We start from the raw sequence: 19,096 nt of genomic DNA, 5'->3' as shown, positions 1-19,096 counted from the left end.
TAAATACTCTTCTTAACTATCTTACTAGGATTTTGCTAATTTAGGTACTGTACATAAAACAAAAAATGACATCATTTGGTGTCACATTTGCCGAGATATATCATACATGATCATAATTTTATCAATCTTGTGATAGAGTCTCATTATTCACAAATCCACTCTTAAAGACCGAACTACCGAATTATACCAAATTAGGATTTTTAGATCTAGTTTTTTATGGATGAGAGACACAAATTTATCAATTTTTTTCGCCTTCATCACGAGCCTATTTTAATTCATCCGAAGGTAAATAAGTCATACTAACATGTTACGAAGATTTAACTTCATTCCAGTAGGTTTTTACTTCTTTCCAATTGGTTTTTACTTCATTTCAGTAGGATTATTACTTCATTTCAGTACGTAAATGCGGTTTTGCCGTCGCGTGCCGTTCTTTCTCTCTACAATATCTATCACCACCGCCACAACGCTGATATGGTGTAATAAACACATGGAATGATGTAATAAATTATTAGAATGAAGTATGTGTAGAAGCATTTGAAGTCCTACTGGAATGAAGTAAAAACTTTATCTAATGAAGTAATAACGTTTCTGAATGAAGTAATAAACGCACTTAAATAAATAGCATTTTTTAGTGTAAATAAAGTAAAAACTCAGGTCAATGAATTCAAATGAAACATATGTTGAATCATTTCAAAACCTACTGGAAGAAAGTAAAAACATGTTGTAGTTTCAAGGTATTACGTACGGAATGAAGTAATAAACCTATACAATGAAGTAAAATGGGCTTGTAATGAAGACCGAAAAATTTACACAGCAACACATCTCATCAAAAAAACTAGATCTAATGGCCCAGATTTGGTCTCTAGTTCGGTCTTTAAAATTGGTTCGACATTGATCACAACTCTCTTGTGATATAATATAAAAATATTTACCCATTCACGTTACTTGAGTTATTACTTTTCCGTCAAAGGTTAACTTGATCATTTTTTTAGATACGATAATTTAAAAACTACAATAATGTTTTAACACTTGTGAAGAGGAAACAAAATAAAAGAAAGAAAAATGATAAAATGGATAAAATAGCTGTGCTAGATTTTGCCAAACGAAGAAATGATAGTAAAAGAGATAAATAGATGTGTTGAATTTTGGCAAAAGAAGAAAAGGACTCTCAAAAGTCGAAACTAATGTAACAAAAAAGGAGTATAATAAAGATACTATAATAAAAGGCAATTATATCCTTAAATTGTGGCTCAAAGAAGCAACTATTATTACACACACAACCAGCGCTGTTTCGTGCACTTAATTATCCAAAGCCTCATAGATTATGTGTATAAATCAGCATACAACTAACCACCAAAGGACAAGAAGAGTACAAGTGATCGTAACTGGAAAAACACAAGCCCTCGATTCATACGAAACAAAGAAGAGTACAAATCAGTGAAAAGCATAATAGAGAGATCAAGCTACAGGTCTTTAAGCCTTGCTGTCGATGCTCATGGGCTCGGTCGCCTCCTTCGCAGCCCCATTCTGCAATGTCAGCAACCACCCATCACAGTCACAACAAAGAAAAATTTAAGAATATGTGGAGCAGAAGAAATGGCAAAGAAGCCTTACATTGGTGGCGTCCAAAGGCTGCGGCTTAGTCAGCTTCGCAAACATGTTGCCGTAGAACTTGGCGTCTTTCTTGTTGAATTCCTTCACCTTCTCCTTGAGAACTTTGTACTCGAGCTTCACATCCCTTTTCAGACAGATGGAACAAATTTAGGACACTTTCTGTTGTGATAATGCATGGAATGCTGGATTGTAAGAGAGAGATCGCACCTGTTGGCTGGGTCAATTTCAAGAGCCTTCTTGATATCAATCTCGGCCAAATCCAGGTCGGCCATGTTCATGTAAGCTTGGGCACGTCTGTACAGTGCTTTCACGTTCGTGCTCTCGAGCTCCAGCACCTTGGTGCAGAGCTTCTCGGCTTCCTTGTAATCCTTCAGTTTCAGCTTGCAAGCAGCATTGTTCAGCTTGCACGATACTTTGAGAGCTTTGGACTGTTTCTTCTCCTCCTCAGTGAAAGAAGTGTCGTATTCGATAAACTTGGCAGCCTGCAATTTCAAAATCTTTAAGGTGAGCAACACAGCAAATATACATTTCACCAATCAAGTTGAAACGAGGATGTCATTGGTGAAAAATGTAGACCTTCTCATATCTCTTGGAGGCTCTGGCGTATTTCCCGGCCTTGAACAATGTGTTGCCTTCTTCTTTCTTTTTACCAGCAGCTTCGATTTTTTCTGGTGTACTCATGTCCCAAGACTCCTTCTCCTAGAGTAGGTATTTACATGTTAGATTTTGAGTTCCCAAATGTAAAGATGCATTAATGATGTGTTCTTATAGCATTTACCTTGTCAAAGGATACAAGCTCAATCTCATAGCTTAAAGTCGAGTTTGGAGGGACTGTGGCCAGTTCTTGCTTCGACTCAGTTGCACCGAACCCATATTCCGGGGCAATAGTCAACAATGCTACCTCTCCCTTCTTCATTGTTGTCACAGCCCTGTCCAATCCCTCGATAACTTGGTCTGTTTTGAAAACAACACAAGTTAAAACTGTCCAAATTCTAACATGCTACTTACTTTTACGTAGCAGAATCAAATATGCATACCTTCATCTGTTTTGAATTCGAAAAGGTCATCTTCATTGTCACCGTGACCTTTCTTAACAAAAACAGCTCCATCCTGCAGCTTTCCAACCAATTTCACTGGAGATTACAAGATAAAAAACTGTTAGATAGCCTGATCAAGATACCTTCAATATATGATTAACAGAGTATAAGATAGCGTTCATATTACGTCTAACTATAGCTCCTTCGTTCGGGCGCTCGTATCCCTCCCCTTCTTTCAGTATCTTTTTCACTACTTTCTTGTCATCTGTAACATTGGATACTGTTTTCCAGGAAACCAATTCCAGTTCAATATTCAAGGTGGCATTGGGCGGAACGGCTCCCTCATTGCCAGAGGTCGACTTTCCTTTCTCGCCAAATCCATCTGCAGCAGAATAAAATATGAGAATTAAAGTTTATAAGATCACAACTCCCCAACCAAAAAGTCCAAGTACAATTGAAAATTTCCATCTTTACATTGTGGCTTGACAGTAAGAAGAACTTTTTCGCCTTTCTTCATCGTCTTCACAGCCTTGGCAAGAGCAGGACAGAAAAGGCCTTCCTCAACAGTGAACTCCGCGCCATCTGCTTTGGATACAACAGTTCCATCTTCCAACTTCGCCACATAATTGACTGATTCACATTAAAACATAATACAGTTAGCAACTGATTAATCCAAAAGTAAAAATACATTAAACTGGGTTCATTAAGAACATGTCCTGCATACCAAGCACATCATCAGGATCTTTGGGGTTCTCCCATTTTTCTCCCTCTTTGAGAACTTTCTTGAATATGCCACCATCCTTGCAGATGTCCTTGACACTGACCCAGGATAGTAGCTCAACGTCAAATTGCAGAGTGGCATTTGGCGGGATGGTTGGTGGAGAGCCAGATTCACCATATGCCAACTCAGCAGGTATGGTGAAGATGGCATTCTCACCCTTCTTCATTGTCTTGATACCTAGGTCCCATCCCTTAATTACTTGACCTGTCACCAAAATCTCATGAGCTTCCACATTTCATCTAACACCACCAAAAACAGTAAAAACTGAATAGACTCGTGCAATATTCAACAAAATTCACAAAGAAGATACCAGAGACTTCCAATTAGAACTGACTGGATGACGGTTTCTATTTCAAATCATACGACCTAGTTCTTAACTTAAAAATCATTATTAAATTCCCACACTCAGAGTTTGTGAATTTCCCACACTAATCATCCTCTCCAACAAGATAAACGTCACCACTATCTCCAAATCCGAACAGCTACATTCTAGATGTTTGCACACAAATTCTCGAGGATTTATTTTTGTCTTAAAAACTCACTCCATCACTCCATATAGAAACGTTATTGAAAGTATCGTCTCACTCTAACTAATGACGAACACTTAGTACTATAAACCATCAGTAACAACTGCATCCGCAACGACTCCATTCACAACAAACAAGACCAAAATCCAAAACGAAAAACAAAAAAATGGAAAATGATAGTAGTAGCATAAACAGCGTCTGCTAACCTTGGCCGAGAGTGAAGGTAAAAGGATCTCCCCTATCGCGGCTAGAATCAAACTTGGTCCCGTCCAGCAACGTTCCAGTATAATGCACTGAAAATTTCCACCAAAAAATCAATCAATTCATCAAAACTCAAAAAACCATAACCAAACACACAATCCACCAACAGCACCACGAACTGAAAATTTTCAATCAAACAATCAATTCATCCACACTCATGTCAGCTCAAATCCACCAACAACTATCACGAACCGAAATTTTTCAGTCAACAGTCAATTCATCCACATTCAAACCACAAAACACACAAACAATCCATCTACAACCGAAATTTCCCAACCAAACAATCAATTCCTCCACACTCAAATCAGCTGAAAAAAAAAAAAAAAATCAGCTGAAATTACCGTGAACTTCGTCGCCGTTATCCGGAGTCTCCCAGCCTTCGCCTTCCTTGATGAGCTTCTTCTTCAAACCCTGCGGATCGATCTCCTTCTCCTCTCCGACCTTCATGTAGGTGCCGGCGGCATCCGGCAGATCCATGTCCTCCTCCATTCCTTCCGCCGCCGGCATATCGAAATCGTCCTCCATTAATCCGAGCTTGAGAGTTGAGAGCTGATGAAATTGATCACAATCGCCGATGAGAGAGTAGAAATGCGCGTCGAATTGGGGAGGGGGAGTGGGAGAGGGGGAGCTTAATAAGGGGTGGGAGTTCTAGAAAGATCTACGAGGGTTTAGGCGTGCGATTGAGTGTGAAGAAAGGTCAGGATTGTTCCAGAGATACTATTTTTATATTTACACTCCTTTTTTCTCCTCTTTTATGGTAAACTTTGTTTTACACACAACGTCAATATTCGAGGTTCATTATTTTTTGGGTAAAATGTAAAAATGTTCGTTAAAAACCGAATATTTTCTCTTTTAGTGGAAATTTAAGGGCATTAGCAATGGGGCGCCCTAAGGCGCGCCCTAAGGCGCGCCCTATGGCGCGCCACGTCAGCAGTTTTATCCTCCTACCTCCTCACCTGCAGTGGGGCGCCCTAAGACGCGCCCTAAGGCGCGCCCTATGGCGCGCCACATCATCATTTTTTTAATATTTATTACAAAACTCATACGAATTTAACAAAATTAATACATTAAAATACGAATTTCAAAAACTTCATTTCATTGAATAAAAATTAATACATTACAATGCGAATTAAAAAAACGCGAACTCAACAACGGCGGTTGCGAGCCCACACTTCTTCGATCATGTCGTTCATGAGCTGCGCATGATCCTGTTGGTTGCGCATTGAGGCCTGTCTAGATAGAACCTCGTTGAAGCCTAACGGTAACCCTCTATCGGGTGGCTCGGTCGACGCGCCGGCCAAACTAGATGCACGATCATCTTCATTCCAATCGGTGATGCTTCCGCCTTCATTCTCGACTATCATGTTGTGCATGATTATGCACGCATATATGACATCGGCGATGACATCCTTGAACCAGAAACGAGCCGGCCCTTTCACAATTGCCCACCGTGATTGGAGCACGCCGAATGTCCGCTCGACATCCTTCCTCGCCGACTCCTGCTTTTGCGCAAATAAAACCCTCTTCTCACCAATTGGGCAGCTAACCGTCTTCACAAAAACAGGCCACCGTGGATAGATGCCATCGGCCAAGTAGTACCCCATATGGTATTGGCGTCTGTTGGCAGTGAACTCGATGGCCGGGCCGTTGCCATTACATTGATCGGTGAAGAGGGTGGACGAGTTGAGGACGTTAATGTCGTTGTTCGACCCGGCTACGCCGAAGTAAGCATGCCAGATCCATAGCCGATGGTCAGCGACGGCTTCGAGGACCATCGTCGGGTGGCTGCCCTTGTATCCACTTGTGAACTGGCCTCTCCACGCCGTCGGACAATTCTTCCACTGCCAGTGCATACAGTCGATGCTCCCGAGCATCCCAGGAAACCCGTGCGCCGTCTCGTGCATCTGCATCAGACCCTGGCAATCAGTGGCAGTCGGCTTGCGCAAATATGTGTCGCCATAAGCCTCTACTATCCCCCGGCAAAAGCGCTTCAGACAATCGCGGCCTGTAGAATCCCCGCAGTGGAGGTACTCGTCGAAAAGGTCCGCCGTGGTGCCATAGGCCAACTGACGGAGTGCAACCGTGCACTTTTGCAATGGTGTAAGGCCGGGTTTGCCGATGCCGTCCTCCCGAAACGTGAAGAATTCATCACGTGAAGACAATGTCCGAACAATGCTGAGAAACAGGTACCGCGACATTCTAAATCGGCGCCGAAAAACAGCCGGGCCCCATCGCGGTTGATCGGCAAAGTAGTCTTCAACCAGACGTGTGTGAGCTTCCGCGTGGTCGCGTCGGATATACGACCTATGTCGAATAGGTCTATGGACTTGCTCAGAGGCCGCTGCCGCTGCCGCCTGGCGCTGCATCAACGCATAGCAATGCGTCATCGCCGTTTCAACGACTGCATTTAATGCTATATCTATGCTATTACTGGACTCATCAGAGGAACTAGAACTATTGGTGTCGTCGCCGGGATTCATATTGGTTGGATTTGTGAGAGAGAATATGTAGAGGTATGCACAAATGAATGACAAACGCTCTTTAAATAGAAAACCAAACCGCGTGCCATCGTCCGCGACCTATCGTCCGTGTACGCCACAATGGGGAGGACGATGGCGCGGACGATGCCTATCGTCCGCGGCCATCGTCCGTGTACGCCACAATGGGGAGGACGATGGCGCGGACGATAGGCATCGGGCGCGCCATCCTCCGCGCCCTTAGTATCGGCCGCGACGATCGTCCGCGACCTATCGTCCGTATCCGCAATGGGCGCGGACGATCGATGGCGCGGACGATGCGCGCCATCGGGCGTGCCATCGTCCGCCCATTGCGGATGGCCTAAGAAGATGCACGTGTGGAGAAGCCGTTTCAAAATTATGAATAAAAATCTTTTTAGGATAGATAATTGTTTTTGAAGTTTAATTCAGAGTAAATTGTAGGAAGACTATAAATTTTTGTCAGATTTTGGTAAGTCTTGCAATTCTAAATCTCAGTAGTAAAAACTAATACTACTATATTTTTTTTATATGTTGCTAATTTGGCATATATGTATTTCAAATTGATGTTTCAGTTGAATATTTTGTATTGAGAGAAATTATAAAATTCGTAGATGATCTATCTTTATAGTATAAAATTTACGGATATTATTCTGTATTAAATACACTTTTACCAAATTAGATCGAGCAGGAAAATTGAGAAGTAAACTAAAATACATGGAGTAATTTTATGGCCAAATTTTAAAGCTAAAAGAAACAAAAAGACCATAAATTATGAATTTAAGAGGAAAAGTCATATATACGGAGTTAGAAGGACAATAATATATCTATTTTATTTAGTAGGGAAAGCAAACGACAAATAAACTTTCAACAACTAATCTATCAAAACTTCCAAATTTTTTTAAATAATCACCAACTTAGGAAAGAAAAAGCTAGTATTTCTTTCTCTCTATTTAGTCATTATCCAAAAACATGATTTCTTTTAATCACCAAAGTATCCCAAAAATAACTACGAATCCGCTGATTGAACAATCATTTGTTATTGCTAGCTGCTTCTCGAATTCTTTAGAATATTATGTAATATCAAAATCATTATATCCCATTATAAAGACGAGAATCCACTTCAATAATATGGATTCAGAAAACAGAATTTATGACAGAGTAAAGAAAGTTGTTGTCTGATGCCCCATAATAAATGAAAGACGAACAATGAAAGTGAACCCGATATCCGATAATGAATGGAAGACGAACAATGAAAGTGAACCCAAACACCGAAGTGTTAAAACATAAACCCGATAACAACATATTCCATCAAGATTTTACCGGAAGAGCTTTCTTCTCTATATATAACTAGAAAACAAAAACTAACTACCAATCTTGAAGATTAACTCCAATAAATAGCATATTCTAAAGCAATTTCCTACAAAGAGGAAAAGTACAAACGTGCAGTGTTTTATAATAGAAGAAACTCGAACATCAAAACCTACAATCTCGGGCTCTACAGTTCGTCAGCGTCGGCATCAGAATCGACCTTCGTGTTCGAGTCTCCACCGCTCAACGTTTTTCCGTTCACCCCCATCAGCTCAGTATCAAAAATGAGTGTGGCACCACCTGGATGTATCAGAATTGGACGGAAGTATAATTATGATTTATGGTTAAAGTAAAGAAGCAGCATTTGATACATAACATGACGCAACAAGCTATTAACTTATGATCAAGTTAATTTATTTTATAGTCTTCATAAGGAGTAATAAAACGGGTGAAACTTAATTTTGTTACCTGGGATGGTAGGTGGGGATCCTTGCTCGCCATAACCGAGTTTGGAAGGAATTTTCAACTTTCTTTTCTCACCCAAGCACATCCCCAGTAGCCCTTGATCCCATCCTGCAATCAACGGTTTCGGTTAGATAGATAAATTAGGATGACTTAAAATCTATTTATGAAATTCGAGCCAAAAGAATTGGCAGGAATCATAAATCTTTAAAGTCCAAAGTTGTGTTTTTTATTCAAATTAGTTCGTTTCATCCTTTTTCTATATAGGAAACAAACCTTTGATTACTTGGCCACTGCCAAGTTCGAATTCAATTGGATCCCCTCGTTCAAAACTGGAATCGAAAACTGTTCCATCGGTCAGCTTTCCCTGCAAATGCCATTACAATCTACATCACCAGAGCATATAAGATACTACTAGTATAATCTAGTTGGCGAATCTTCGAAGCGACCAAATTAATGTACAGTTATATTAAGGGAGCGGATTAGATGCATAACAAAAAGGATTTATCAAGATCCCACCCAGTAATCAAACAAGTAAAGGGAGGCTGCAATGTGAAGAGGATCCAAAAAGCTTATGATGTAATAGATGACCAGCTAGTAAATAAGCATGGCGAATTTCCATGACAAACCCTTGAAGTTTACAAAATCCTCATTGTAAATAGTAGTATTTTTTTTGTTACTCATTTAACTTGTAAGCTGGTAATATAAATCATCCTCTTTTATTTACCTAGTTCCTACTATGCTGAAGATAACATTAGGGGAAGTAAGGAGAAAAGAGGTCATTGACTAACCCTGTAGTGTACTTTAACACTGTCGCCTTTGTGAGCCTGAACTTCACAAACCTTGGGCTTGTACTGCAGCAATAAGCAAGATAATTGTAACAAAGGTCAGAAGAACTTCAGAGCAACAAAGTGTGATTGACTGAAGATGAAGAAAATCTCAACAAACTTATACGGAAGAAAGCTAAGAATACATAGTCATAACTGTATCAAAGACATAGATTATAAAGCAGATAATCTACAATATTCTACTATGTCTATATCCAAAGCCCTCAGAATTGTTTTCATTGCTTTTTCATGCCAAAACACACCACCACTACATGGGCAGATATATATTAGGGGTGAGATAGCTAATCCACTCCCATTAACCAAAACACCAAACTCCCAGATCATGTTCCAGAATTCTTCGCCTACCCCTCATCCAAATTTATGTTCATAAGTGATAGCACTGGAAAGTTGAAAATTCAGAAAAAAGTTCAGAAATTGTGCCACTAGCACTACACTAGAAAGAAAAAAATATAGTTCATTATGGCTCCTTGTAGCCTCAATTATAACAACCACCAGTTTTAAGCAATGAGTGATAGTAGATCACTACATGATTTAGTTGTTGAATGCTAAAGTACACAGTCTATACTCCTATTATACATTGCTACTAGAGAATTATTGCACAAGCTACTAATTTCTCATATTTTCATGATTTTTACAACTTGATTGCTCATCACTCATCAGTTGGACACAACGACTATAAACTGATAAAACATACCAACAATATTATCAAGCTGAAATATCATTCGCAGTCTTCAACAGCAATAAATTTACTCATTTTGCCAAATATACAACAAACAATAAAAACGATTAGTAATTCTCAGCAATCTTACCTTCACACCGATCTGCAGCTCCGTCACATCCGCAGATTTCTTCGCCGAGCCTACCGACACAGTAACAAAATTCATATCTCGTTATAGCACTTTTCTCATTAAATTTAAATAAATCAATTCGCTGTTCAAAATAAAGATTAAAATTACAGATCTGAGTACTGATATTGGCACATCGCACTGAACTAAAAGAAGAAAACAAAATACCACGAAACCATTTGTATTAGCTAAAAATTCAGAGTGAATTCCTCTACCTAATGTGAAGAATGCCAAAAACAGTAGAATTGAAGCAGCGCTTAGCGCGGAGCTGAGCCTCATCATCGATAATCTGATTTCTCTCTCTGAATCTCTGATATTTTTCTACTGTTAACTCTGCCTCTTCACTCTAATAATTCCAGAATTTGGTGTTATCTTATGTATTGACGTCCATGGTAAGACAAACGTGGGGATACAACGCATCAATGTCCACGCCACCCAATAGAGATCCGCCACATCGGAATATGACATGTTGTAGCATCGTTAAGCCACGTGTGTCAGATTTTCACACAGTCCCAAAATAAATTTTAACTCAAAATATGTGTAAAATAATAGTGATTCTTTAGAAAATCGACCTAAAAAGGAAAAGCAACCACATTTGTTTAACAAACCATAAAATAAATGTAACTCAAAAATTTTGAGTATACATATACATATTAAAAAATGATCCAATACAAAAACAATCCAAAAAAAATGAATCGTAGGAGTATTTATTTTAACAAAGAATATATGTCCTTAAAAAATCTTTTTAAAAAGAATATTGTCATTAAAATTTGTGTTAAGAAAGAAAATACACCTAAATATCACAAAATTATATGCAGTTATAAAACAATGTCATTTTTAATAGCTACAAGTGAATTTGCATGTATATATTATGGCAGTCTCTTTAATTCAATCGTGGATACGTACTACAAATTTCACACGTTATAAACATCGTATTTATTTTATATTCAGACTTAATTTTTTTTAATGGGTTCGATTCCTTGAATTCAAAATAATAGTGAAACACTACAATATTGGCCATACACTCATAGGGATCGAGGTTTGATGGTTCATTATGATATAATGTATTTTTGGCACTGTGAAGAAAGGGGTTAAGAATTAAGATAAATTATCACGAGTTGAGTTTTAGAGAAAAAGACAACCAAACAAAAGATAAGATTAGAACATGACCGTTTATTTACTACAAGAGAGGGCAGAGCCCTAAAGAAATAATATACCTTATCTAGCTAAAACATACGTAATTCCCAAGCAATCATTCAATAACAAGTTCTGTACCCCTATTGATGGCTCATCATGCAAATACAAACATGTAACTTGACCTAATGACCAACTTGTTAAACAATATGCAACCAAATTAGCCTCGCGCTCGCGATATGCATGTTTCACTACCAAATACTAATTTATGTCACACATGCCCTAAATATTTTGAACGAGACTGAAGCAACCTACATCTTCTATATTCGAGTTGATCATAAAGACCTCAACTTGGTTGTCACTCTCAACTTTAATATTTCGTACTACCTCCGCCGCTTAAAAATAGAAACTATTTCCAATTTGGCCTATCTCTTAAAAATATAAAACTTTCTAAACTTTATATTTTAGGAAGTGGATCCCACAATCCACTAGCACTACTTTCACTATTTTTTTTCTTTTCCTCTCTCTTACTTTACCAATTTTTCTCTCATTTTCTTTTACTTACCAATTATCCAATCTTACTTTACTAATTGTGTATTAAAAGCCATGACGTTTTAAAAAATTTTATTTTTCAAGGACCGAGGTAGTCTGTCATTGTCCCAAGCAAGCCGTAACACAATTTGAGAAACAATGCAAACATAACATGCATATCCAACTACACTATGAGCTAAAAATCTGTTTGGCCGGTGCTATAAGACTATTATCATTCTTGAATGGTAACCCTTTTCCATAATCGCCCAAATATGGAGTAATTAATTTGATAAAAAAAATTGAAAATCATCAAAATTGTGTGACCTACAATTTTATACCAAGTGGCAAAATTTTAAACACCCGCTATTTATAGAGTAGTATTTCATAAATAGAGTGAGGCCCAGTGCTAGGGCCACAGCCCAACTTGGTGACTGAACGTTAATAATCAGCTGGCCCAACATATAGCTGACAAAACTCACATGCAAATATGGAATACTCCTATTTTCTGATTCTGTATAGTATAACTAATTTTATATAATAGTCTCATTTTATTCACTATAGTCACTGTGATAATTACTATCTTAATGTATAAGACTTGTACATTATAAATACATATTGAATACTTACCGTGATTGTCATGAAAATAATAAAGCTACTACTTTGTTGTTATGTGACATTAGTGATTAGTCCAAAAAAAAAGAAGAAGAAAACAATTACATAAACTTTATTGTTGGAGAAGCAACTGAATATGCATTTGGCGTAATGACGAAGATATAAATGTTTTGTTTTCTTTTCTTTTAGTTGTTGAGGATGTAATTGTTAGGACTCAATAAATTTTAAAACTCCAGGATGCCACCTAACATATTAAAACAAATAGCAGGTAATTACTCTATTTATACAAAATACCACCATGTTGTTTTACATGAATACAACCAAAAAAAATTGAAGTTTGCATAAATAATACAAAGAGTTCACTGTCGTTCCATTTTAATATATTAAAAGTTGTTAGTTATTTGATGCATTAATTTTTGCCCAAACTTAAATGGTTTATAAAATGAGTGAAAAGTGGAAAATAGCATATGAAAAGTGCTGCAAAAGTTAGGACTTCATGAAAATAAAGGGTCTGAAAAAGGATGGAATCATTGTAAAAGAGAAAAAATAGTTAAAGAAAAATCCTTTTTAGCATGAATGGAATAAAGGGAAAAACTTTCATGTCTTAGCATTTTACCCTTTTCTAAGTTTGAGTTCATTTATTAAATTTTTTAATCGAAATCTAAGGTTAATAATTTGATTCACCTAAGCATCCATAAGTCTTATTTTCAATCCAAATCTCATTTTTGTCTAGCATCCATATCATTTGCAATCAATCTTATTTTCAACCACGTTTTAATTTACCAATAGCATATCATTTTGAAATTTAGAATTTGAAATCTAATAAAATTGTAATTAAAATAAAATAGCATAGATTTAAAACACCAATAATCAATGAAAACATGACGCATTTGATCCTCTTCGTCAATTATTGCCATACACAACATGCATTAGCATCGAACGACCGCCACACAACTCGATTTCTAGCCTAGTTGCGGCTAAAATGGCGGCCGCGGGTGTTGCGGCGCGTTTGATTCCCTATTGCAATGCCGTTTTTGCATGCCTGTCCCTTGGCCCGTGCGGCCTGTGCGACCGCACAGGGCCCCCAATTTTCAGGGGCCTCTGAAATATTTCAGCTCATATACATGTATTCCTATTTTTTCAGCCCAACAAAGCTATTTCTCTTGTATAGCAACGCCCAAGCCTTTTTCTAGCACCGTGACTCCAATTCTGATCGGTTTCTTTTCCCGATCGTAGACCTGGGAGCCGCCTGTTCGTGTTCGGTGTTCCTCATCGACAAACGCCGCAACAGGGACCAGCTCACCAGAGCCATCGTTGATCGCTTCTGCAGCGCCTGCCATCGTCGGCCATTGCGATTGGGAGCAGCGCAAACGCATCAATTTGTCTTTTTTTCTATAGTATATTTCTTTAAAATGCATTGTCTTTTTTTCTTTAATTATCATATGCTTTAAAATGCATTGTCTTTTTTTCTACATTGGTAGGCCTCATTTTAGATATTTGCACAGGGCCTCTGATTTTGTCGGGACGGCCCTGCGTTTTTGCTTCCCTATTGCAAATGGCCTTACAATTCTACCAAATAATTCAACTCTCACCATTTAATGAAAACATAAATAATTTGTTTCTCAATTGGAGACATACACCAAAGTGATTCAGTGCATTTAATCCAACGGCTAATTGTAAGTTTCACTTTTTAACCCCGACAAAAGCAAGTTATTTCATAAAAGGCCCCACCGACGCACCCCACTGCCTGTTAAAAATATTCTTGCTGATTTGTTTCATCATTTTCTTCTTTCTTTTTTCCATTTGATGATAAGCATATGTATTTTTCAAAGTAAATGTAAGTCAATCCCAATTCTGGCCAATTTCTGCAAGATAATTATTATGAAGAAGAATAAATGCATTTATATATAGAAATGGTTACTACTACCTAGTAAGAAATTTTATATTTGAATACTAACTACAGTACTTTTAAAGAAAATGAAAGTCACTTCCAAATTTGGCCAATTTCTGCAAGATAATTATTATGAAGCGGAATAAGTGCATTTATAGGTGGAAATGGTTATCTAGTAAATTTTCTTTGGACGCTAGTACTTTTTACTTCAAGTTTGAATTCAATACTGAAAAAATATATATTTATTGGTTATTATCTAATATTGCAAATTTTATTTGAACTCGATTTAATTTACTATACACTAACGGCTTGCACAACATGGAATTCAAATCCTTCTCAATATCGTTGGATGAAGAGATTTGTTATTAAGAATGTGATATGTGGCATAAGTCTGCTGGCTGCTGCTATTGCTTATCTCAATAATTATATGACCCTATATAATAATTTAATCTCCATATTATTGTAAGTGAATTAGATTAATATCATCTTCTTATGATCCAATTACAAAAATTCGTATACCTAAAGTTAGACAATCAGATCCACTTTAACTACTCTAAGATGAACTAATTGAAAAGGAAAAGTTGGATTCGTTATTTGTTTTGTCAACTCAGGCCATAGATTGATAGATACAAGTCAATTACATTTACAATGCACATATTTATAAGCTACCATAACATGTGCTTAAATCAAAGTATTTCACACTTATTGGGATGGAGTGAGTATTTTATATACCACTATCTCAGATTTTAATATTAAAAAATGTTATCAGGGAGAAGTTAAAAAAATGCGGTATCAGATCACTAATATGAAATGTTAGAGCATGCGTAACGCTTGGGGCCGGGCCGCAAATTGCGAGTCCCGGCCCGTCCCATGCATTACACGGAAGTGCGGCACGGCTCAGGACCGTCCCGGTGACGCGTGACCGGCCTGGGGAGCGTCCCGCGTCCCGGCCCGGGACGGGGTTGCACGGTGACGGGCCGCAAGTCCCGCGTCCCGGCCCAGCGTTACACGGTCTTCGGGCCGGGACGCAAATCCAATTTTGTTTTTTTTTTAAATTCGATGTCTATAAATACGAGCTTGCGTTCCATCCATTTCAATCCCGCGTTCCATTTCAATACTCTATTATACCCTTTGTATTTTCGGCGTCAATGGATTGGTTCAACAGCGATCAACGTGAGATGGAGGAGTTCGTTAACTCGAACAATTGGTACATACCGTCATCGCAACCATCGCAGACACAGCCTAGTCCGGGAGTCGGTAGCAACGGCGACATTACATCGCCGGTCAACACCGACGAGTTCGAGGTCAGTGAGATGGAGCCCGCTCAAGAGCGGGGAAAGGAGAAGGTCGGGGAGGAGGATGGGCCGAAGAAGTACACTCCGCCCGAGACAATGTGGCTTGCGAGGAACTACATCGACGTCTCCGAGGATCCTATCATCGGCAACCAGCAGACCGGCAAGGCTTTTTGGGAGCGGATTGCGCAGAAATATAACGCTGGCCGTCCGGAAGGGTCGAGCGAGCGTAGCTACGTGAAGCTGCGCAAGCATTGGGGCCGGGTCCAGGCGGATATGAGCAAGTGGAACGGAAAGTGGGCCAACGTAGTCCGTATGTGGCCGAGCGGGCACAGCGAGGCGGACCTTGTCGAGAAGGCAAAGGAAGCGTTCTTCACTGACGGGAAGAAGACCTTCAAGTACTTCGAAGTTTGGAAGCTCGTCGAGAAGAGCCCGAAGTACACCAGCGGTGCTGAGCCAGCGGCAACTGGGGCGGCGAAGAGAACCAAAGTTTCCGCCTCCGGAAACTACTCTTCGAGCGAAGGAGGTCCGGCGATCGACCTCAACGTGACGGACGACGATGTCTTCTACTCCTCTCCTAGCATTCAGAGCCGCCCGACAGGAACAAAGGCGGCCAAGAGGAAAGCAAAGGGGAAGGCAGCTGCGAGCAACTCCGCTATGGTGCCACCGCCGACCAATCCGTCTCTGGATAAGATGTCCGACACTTTGTCGGAGATGAATATTACATGGCGGATGAGCCAGCTGACGGAGTTGACAGCGAGGGATACATCAAAGATGTCGGACGAGGAGCTCGAGTTGCACCGTGAGATGATCGCCTACCTTCGCGCCCAAATGAAGAAGTAGTAGTCGTGGCCCGGGTTTCTTGTATTTTAAATTTGCTTCGTCTAGTAATGTAATGTTAATTTCGAATGAACAATGCATTTTCCCGGTTTCAATTGTTCAACGAATTGCGTTTTCGAGTTAAATAGGTTGGAGTTGTGAATAGTGTCATTTATTAGTTGCGGCCCGAGTTGCGGCCTGCAGGGTTACAGCAGTTGGAGCCTGGGCCGCAACTGTAGAGGAATGATGACGTGGAGGGGACTTGGGGCCGGAAATGGGGACGGGGTTACTGATGCCCTTATGACTTCATGTGAGGTTAGTTTGATATATTACCTACTTTGTCCCTCATTAATTATTCACTTTTGCTATTTTCGTCCGTTTTCTATTAATTGTTCATTTTCTCTTTTACCATAAGAGCATCCGCAATGGCGGACTTCAACGCAGATGTCAGACGGGCGTGCGCGACGTCCGCGCCGGACGTCCGCCATTGTGCAACTGTTCAACGCATACGGACGTCCGATACGGACACCGCATGTCCGTGCCTTTTTGCTGACGTCCGCCATTGCGTTGACTCCCATGGACGTCGGCGCGGAATTCCCGATTTTTGCATTAATTTTTTTAAAAAAATTCTATAAAAACGTCTCGTTGCTCTTCATTTCAATCGCACCACTTGTTTTAACAAGTTTCTCTCTCTCTAACACACTTTTCTTTCGAAGAACAATGGAGCACCACGATAGCGATTCCCCCGCTTCGAGTGACTCACCGTCGCCTTTTTTATCGTCGGCGGAACGGCGCCGACGTCTGCCGCGATGCCCCAACCTCAAATGCTGGCGGGGATGATGCCCCAACCTCAAATGCTGGCGGGGATGATGCCCAGGTACTACAACATGTACCTGCAGTGGTATGTGATAATGAGCCAAATGTCCCAGATGCCCGGGGGAGTTCCAGAATGCCCCAAATGCCGGGTGTGATGCCTGGAATGCCAGGGATGATGCTCCAGATGCTCGGTATGATGCAGGGGTCGCCTTTTTATATTTATGTAATTTTTTTATGGATTTTTTTTAATTAAGTATGTTTTTTTAAAATAAAGTGTTCTCATTTTCTCCATATTTGTGTCGAAATTCTACTTCCGTAAATTGTTAAATTGGTGAATTTTTTTAATATGGGAAGTCCGTCGAGATGTCCGCCACTGTGTAGTGGGATGTCCGTATGACATGACATGAGGTGTTTTTGGGATGTCCGCCGGGACATCCGCACCAGTGCGGATGCCCTAAATGGTAAGTGGACTTCACATTCCACTAACTCATTGCACTGAGGTCATCCACAACGCATCCCTTAGCCGTCTCTTATCTCGGCCCGGAGAGACGAGACGGATAAGAGACGGCGTTGCAGCCTTCCGTCTCCATCCCGTCTCGGAGAGACGCCCGTCTCGGAGGGACAGCTCGCGAGACGTCTCGCCACGCGCGTTGGCGACGTGGCGAGCTCCGGTTCGTCCGTGACGCCCACTCGCCGGCCAGCGAGTGGGCGTCGTTTTTATCCGAAAAATGTTTTTTTTTGTTTTTTTTTAAATTTAGGAAAAATTCAAAAATTAAAATAAATCTAAAAAAATATACTACCCGTTTATAGGCATTTTTTGCAAATTTTTTATTATTTTTTATTTTTTAAAGCCTCCAATCACTTCTATAAATATCAAATCATTTCCACAAATTAATCCACCATAAGAAATATGTTTTTTTTAAAATTTAAATTATGTATTTTTAATTTTTTTAGAATTTTATTAATGAGGTTTTTAATTTTTTTAGAATTTTAAGTTGTAATTTTATTGTATTTAATGAAGTGTGTTTTTATTAATTGAATTTGTTGGAAATAAAAATAAAAAATGAAATTGAATGAATAGTTAAGGATGAGATGATTAAGAGACGGATAAGAGATTGATGGTTGGAGATGTTGTCTCTTAGTTAAGAGATGAAGTAAAAAGTACAGTGGGACCCATGAATAGTTAAGAGATTAGGCGGTTAAGAGATGGATAAGAGACAGCGTTGCGAATGACCTGACATTTTATTACTTCATAAAGGTATAAAAGTGTGACTCATATTATGCTAACTTTTTTAACCTACATTTATTCACATTTCTTAAAACTTATGCTGGAATAAAAATGGATAATTATAAGAGATAGGAGGGAGTAATTAAATTAGATGTTATGAATGCTATAAAATCTCATATTTAATCTCATGGTAATACCATTTATAATTACACTTAGTTTATGAGTCATGGTGTTCTTATAACAAAATTAATTTTTAATAATCTAACCCAAATTTGATCAAACAAATTAAGTTTAACAAATTGAATGCGAAAAAGGTTTGTTCATTTGTCTATATTGATTGGTCATTTGTTGTGGAGCGTATCAAAACTATAGACTAAACTAAACCAAATATAGATTATAGGGTGTAGACCAAAGTGGGGGCCCCACTTGCACTGACACGCCAATTTATTTTAGTCTTCCCATAAAAAGTCTTCGAATTCGCAACAAAACCCTCAGTCACACGTCCAATCCCCACTGCGCCAGGTACAACCTTCAATTAAATCTCTCTCTCACACACAATTGTTTTCTTCCAATAATACCCATGGCTCCATGA

At 39.3% G+C, this 19,096-nt stretch overlaps 2 protein-coding genes across 2 annotated transcripts; both read right to left on the bottom strand.

The window, feature by feature from the left end:
* Window positions 1–1,303: 1,303 nt before the first annotated feature.
* On the bottom strand, window positions 1,304–4,901 carry LOC121742314 (peptidyl-prolyl cis-trans isomerase FKBP62-like). The gene is made up of 11 exons (XM_042135422.1): window positions 4,562–4,901; window positions 4,166–4,252; window positions 3,376–3,636; window positions 3,126–3,281; window positions 2,839–3,033; window positions 2,652–2,747; window positions 2,393–2,568; window positions 2,191–2,313; window positions 1,822–2,096; window positions 1,615–1,738; window positions 1,304–1,527 (listed from the first exon to the last, which is right to left on the bottom strand). The coding sequence occupies exons 1-11, from the start codon at window positions 4,743–4,745 to the stop codon at window positions 1,474–1,476; spliced, it is 1,731 nt and encodes a 576-aa protein (XP_041991356.1). The 5' UTR covers window positions 4,746–4,901; the 3' UTR covers window positions 1,304–1,473.
* A 3,024-nt stretch (window positions 4,902–7,925) lies between these two features.
* LOC121742443 (FK506-binding protein 2-like) lies at window positions 7,926–10,556 on the bottom strand. Its single transcript, XM_042135578.1, has 6 exons — window positions 10,397–10,556; window positions 10,146–10,195; window positions 9,280–9,342; window positions 8,765–8,855; window positions 8,495–8,599; window positions 7,926–8,326 (listed from the first exon to the last, which is right to left on the bottom strand). Exons 1-6 carry the CDS (start codon window positions 10,461–10,463, stop codon window positions 8,214–8,216), a joined length of 489 nt encoding a protein of 162 aa, XP_041991512.1. The 5' UTR covers window positions 10,464–10,556; the 3' UTR covers window positions 7,926–8,213.
* Window positions 10,557–19,096: the final 8,540 nt, after the last annotated feature.

Source organism: Salvia splendens, chromosome 7, assembly GCF_004379255.2.
Source record: "Salvia splendens isolate huo1 chromosome 7, SspV2, whole genome shotgun sequence".
Taxonomy (NCBI): domain Eukaryota; kingdom Viridiplantae; phylum Streptophyta; class Magnoliopsida; order Lamiales; family Lamiaceae; genus Salvia; species Salvia splendens.
Note: the sequence above shows the minus strand (reverse complement) of the source record. Positions and strands in the feature narration are given on the sequence as shown.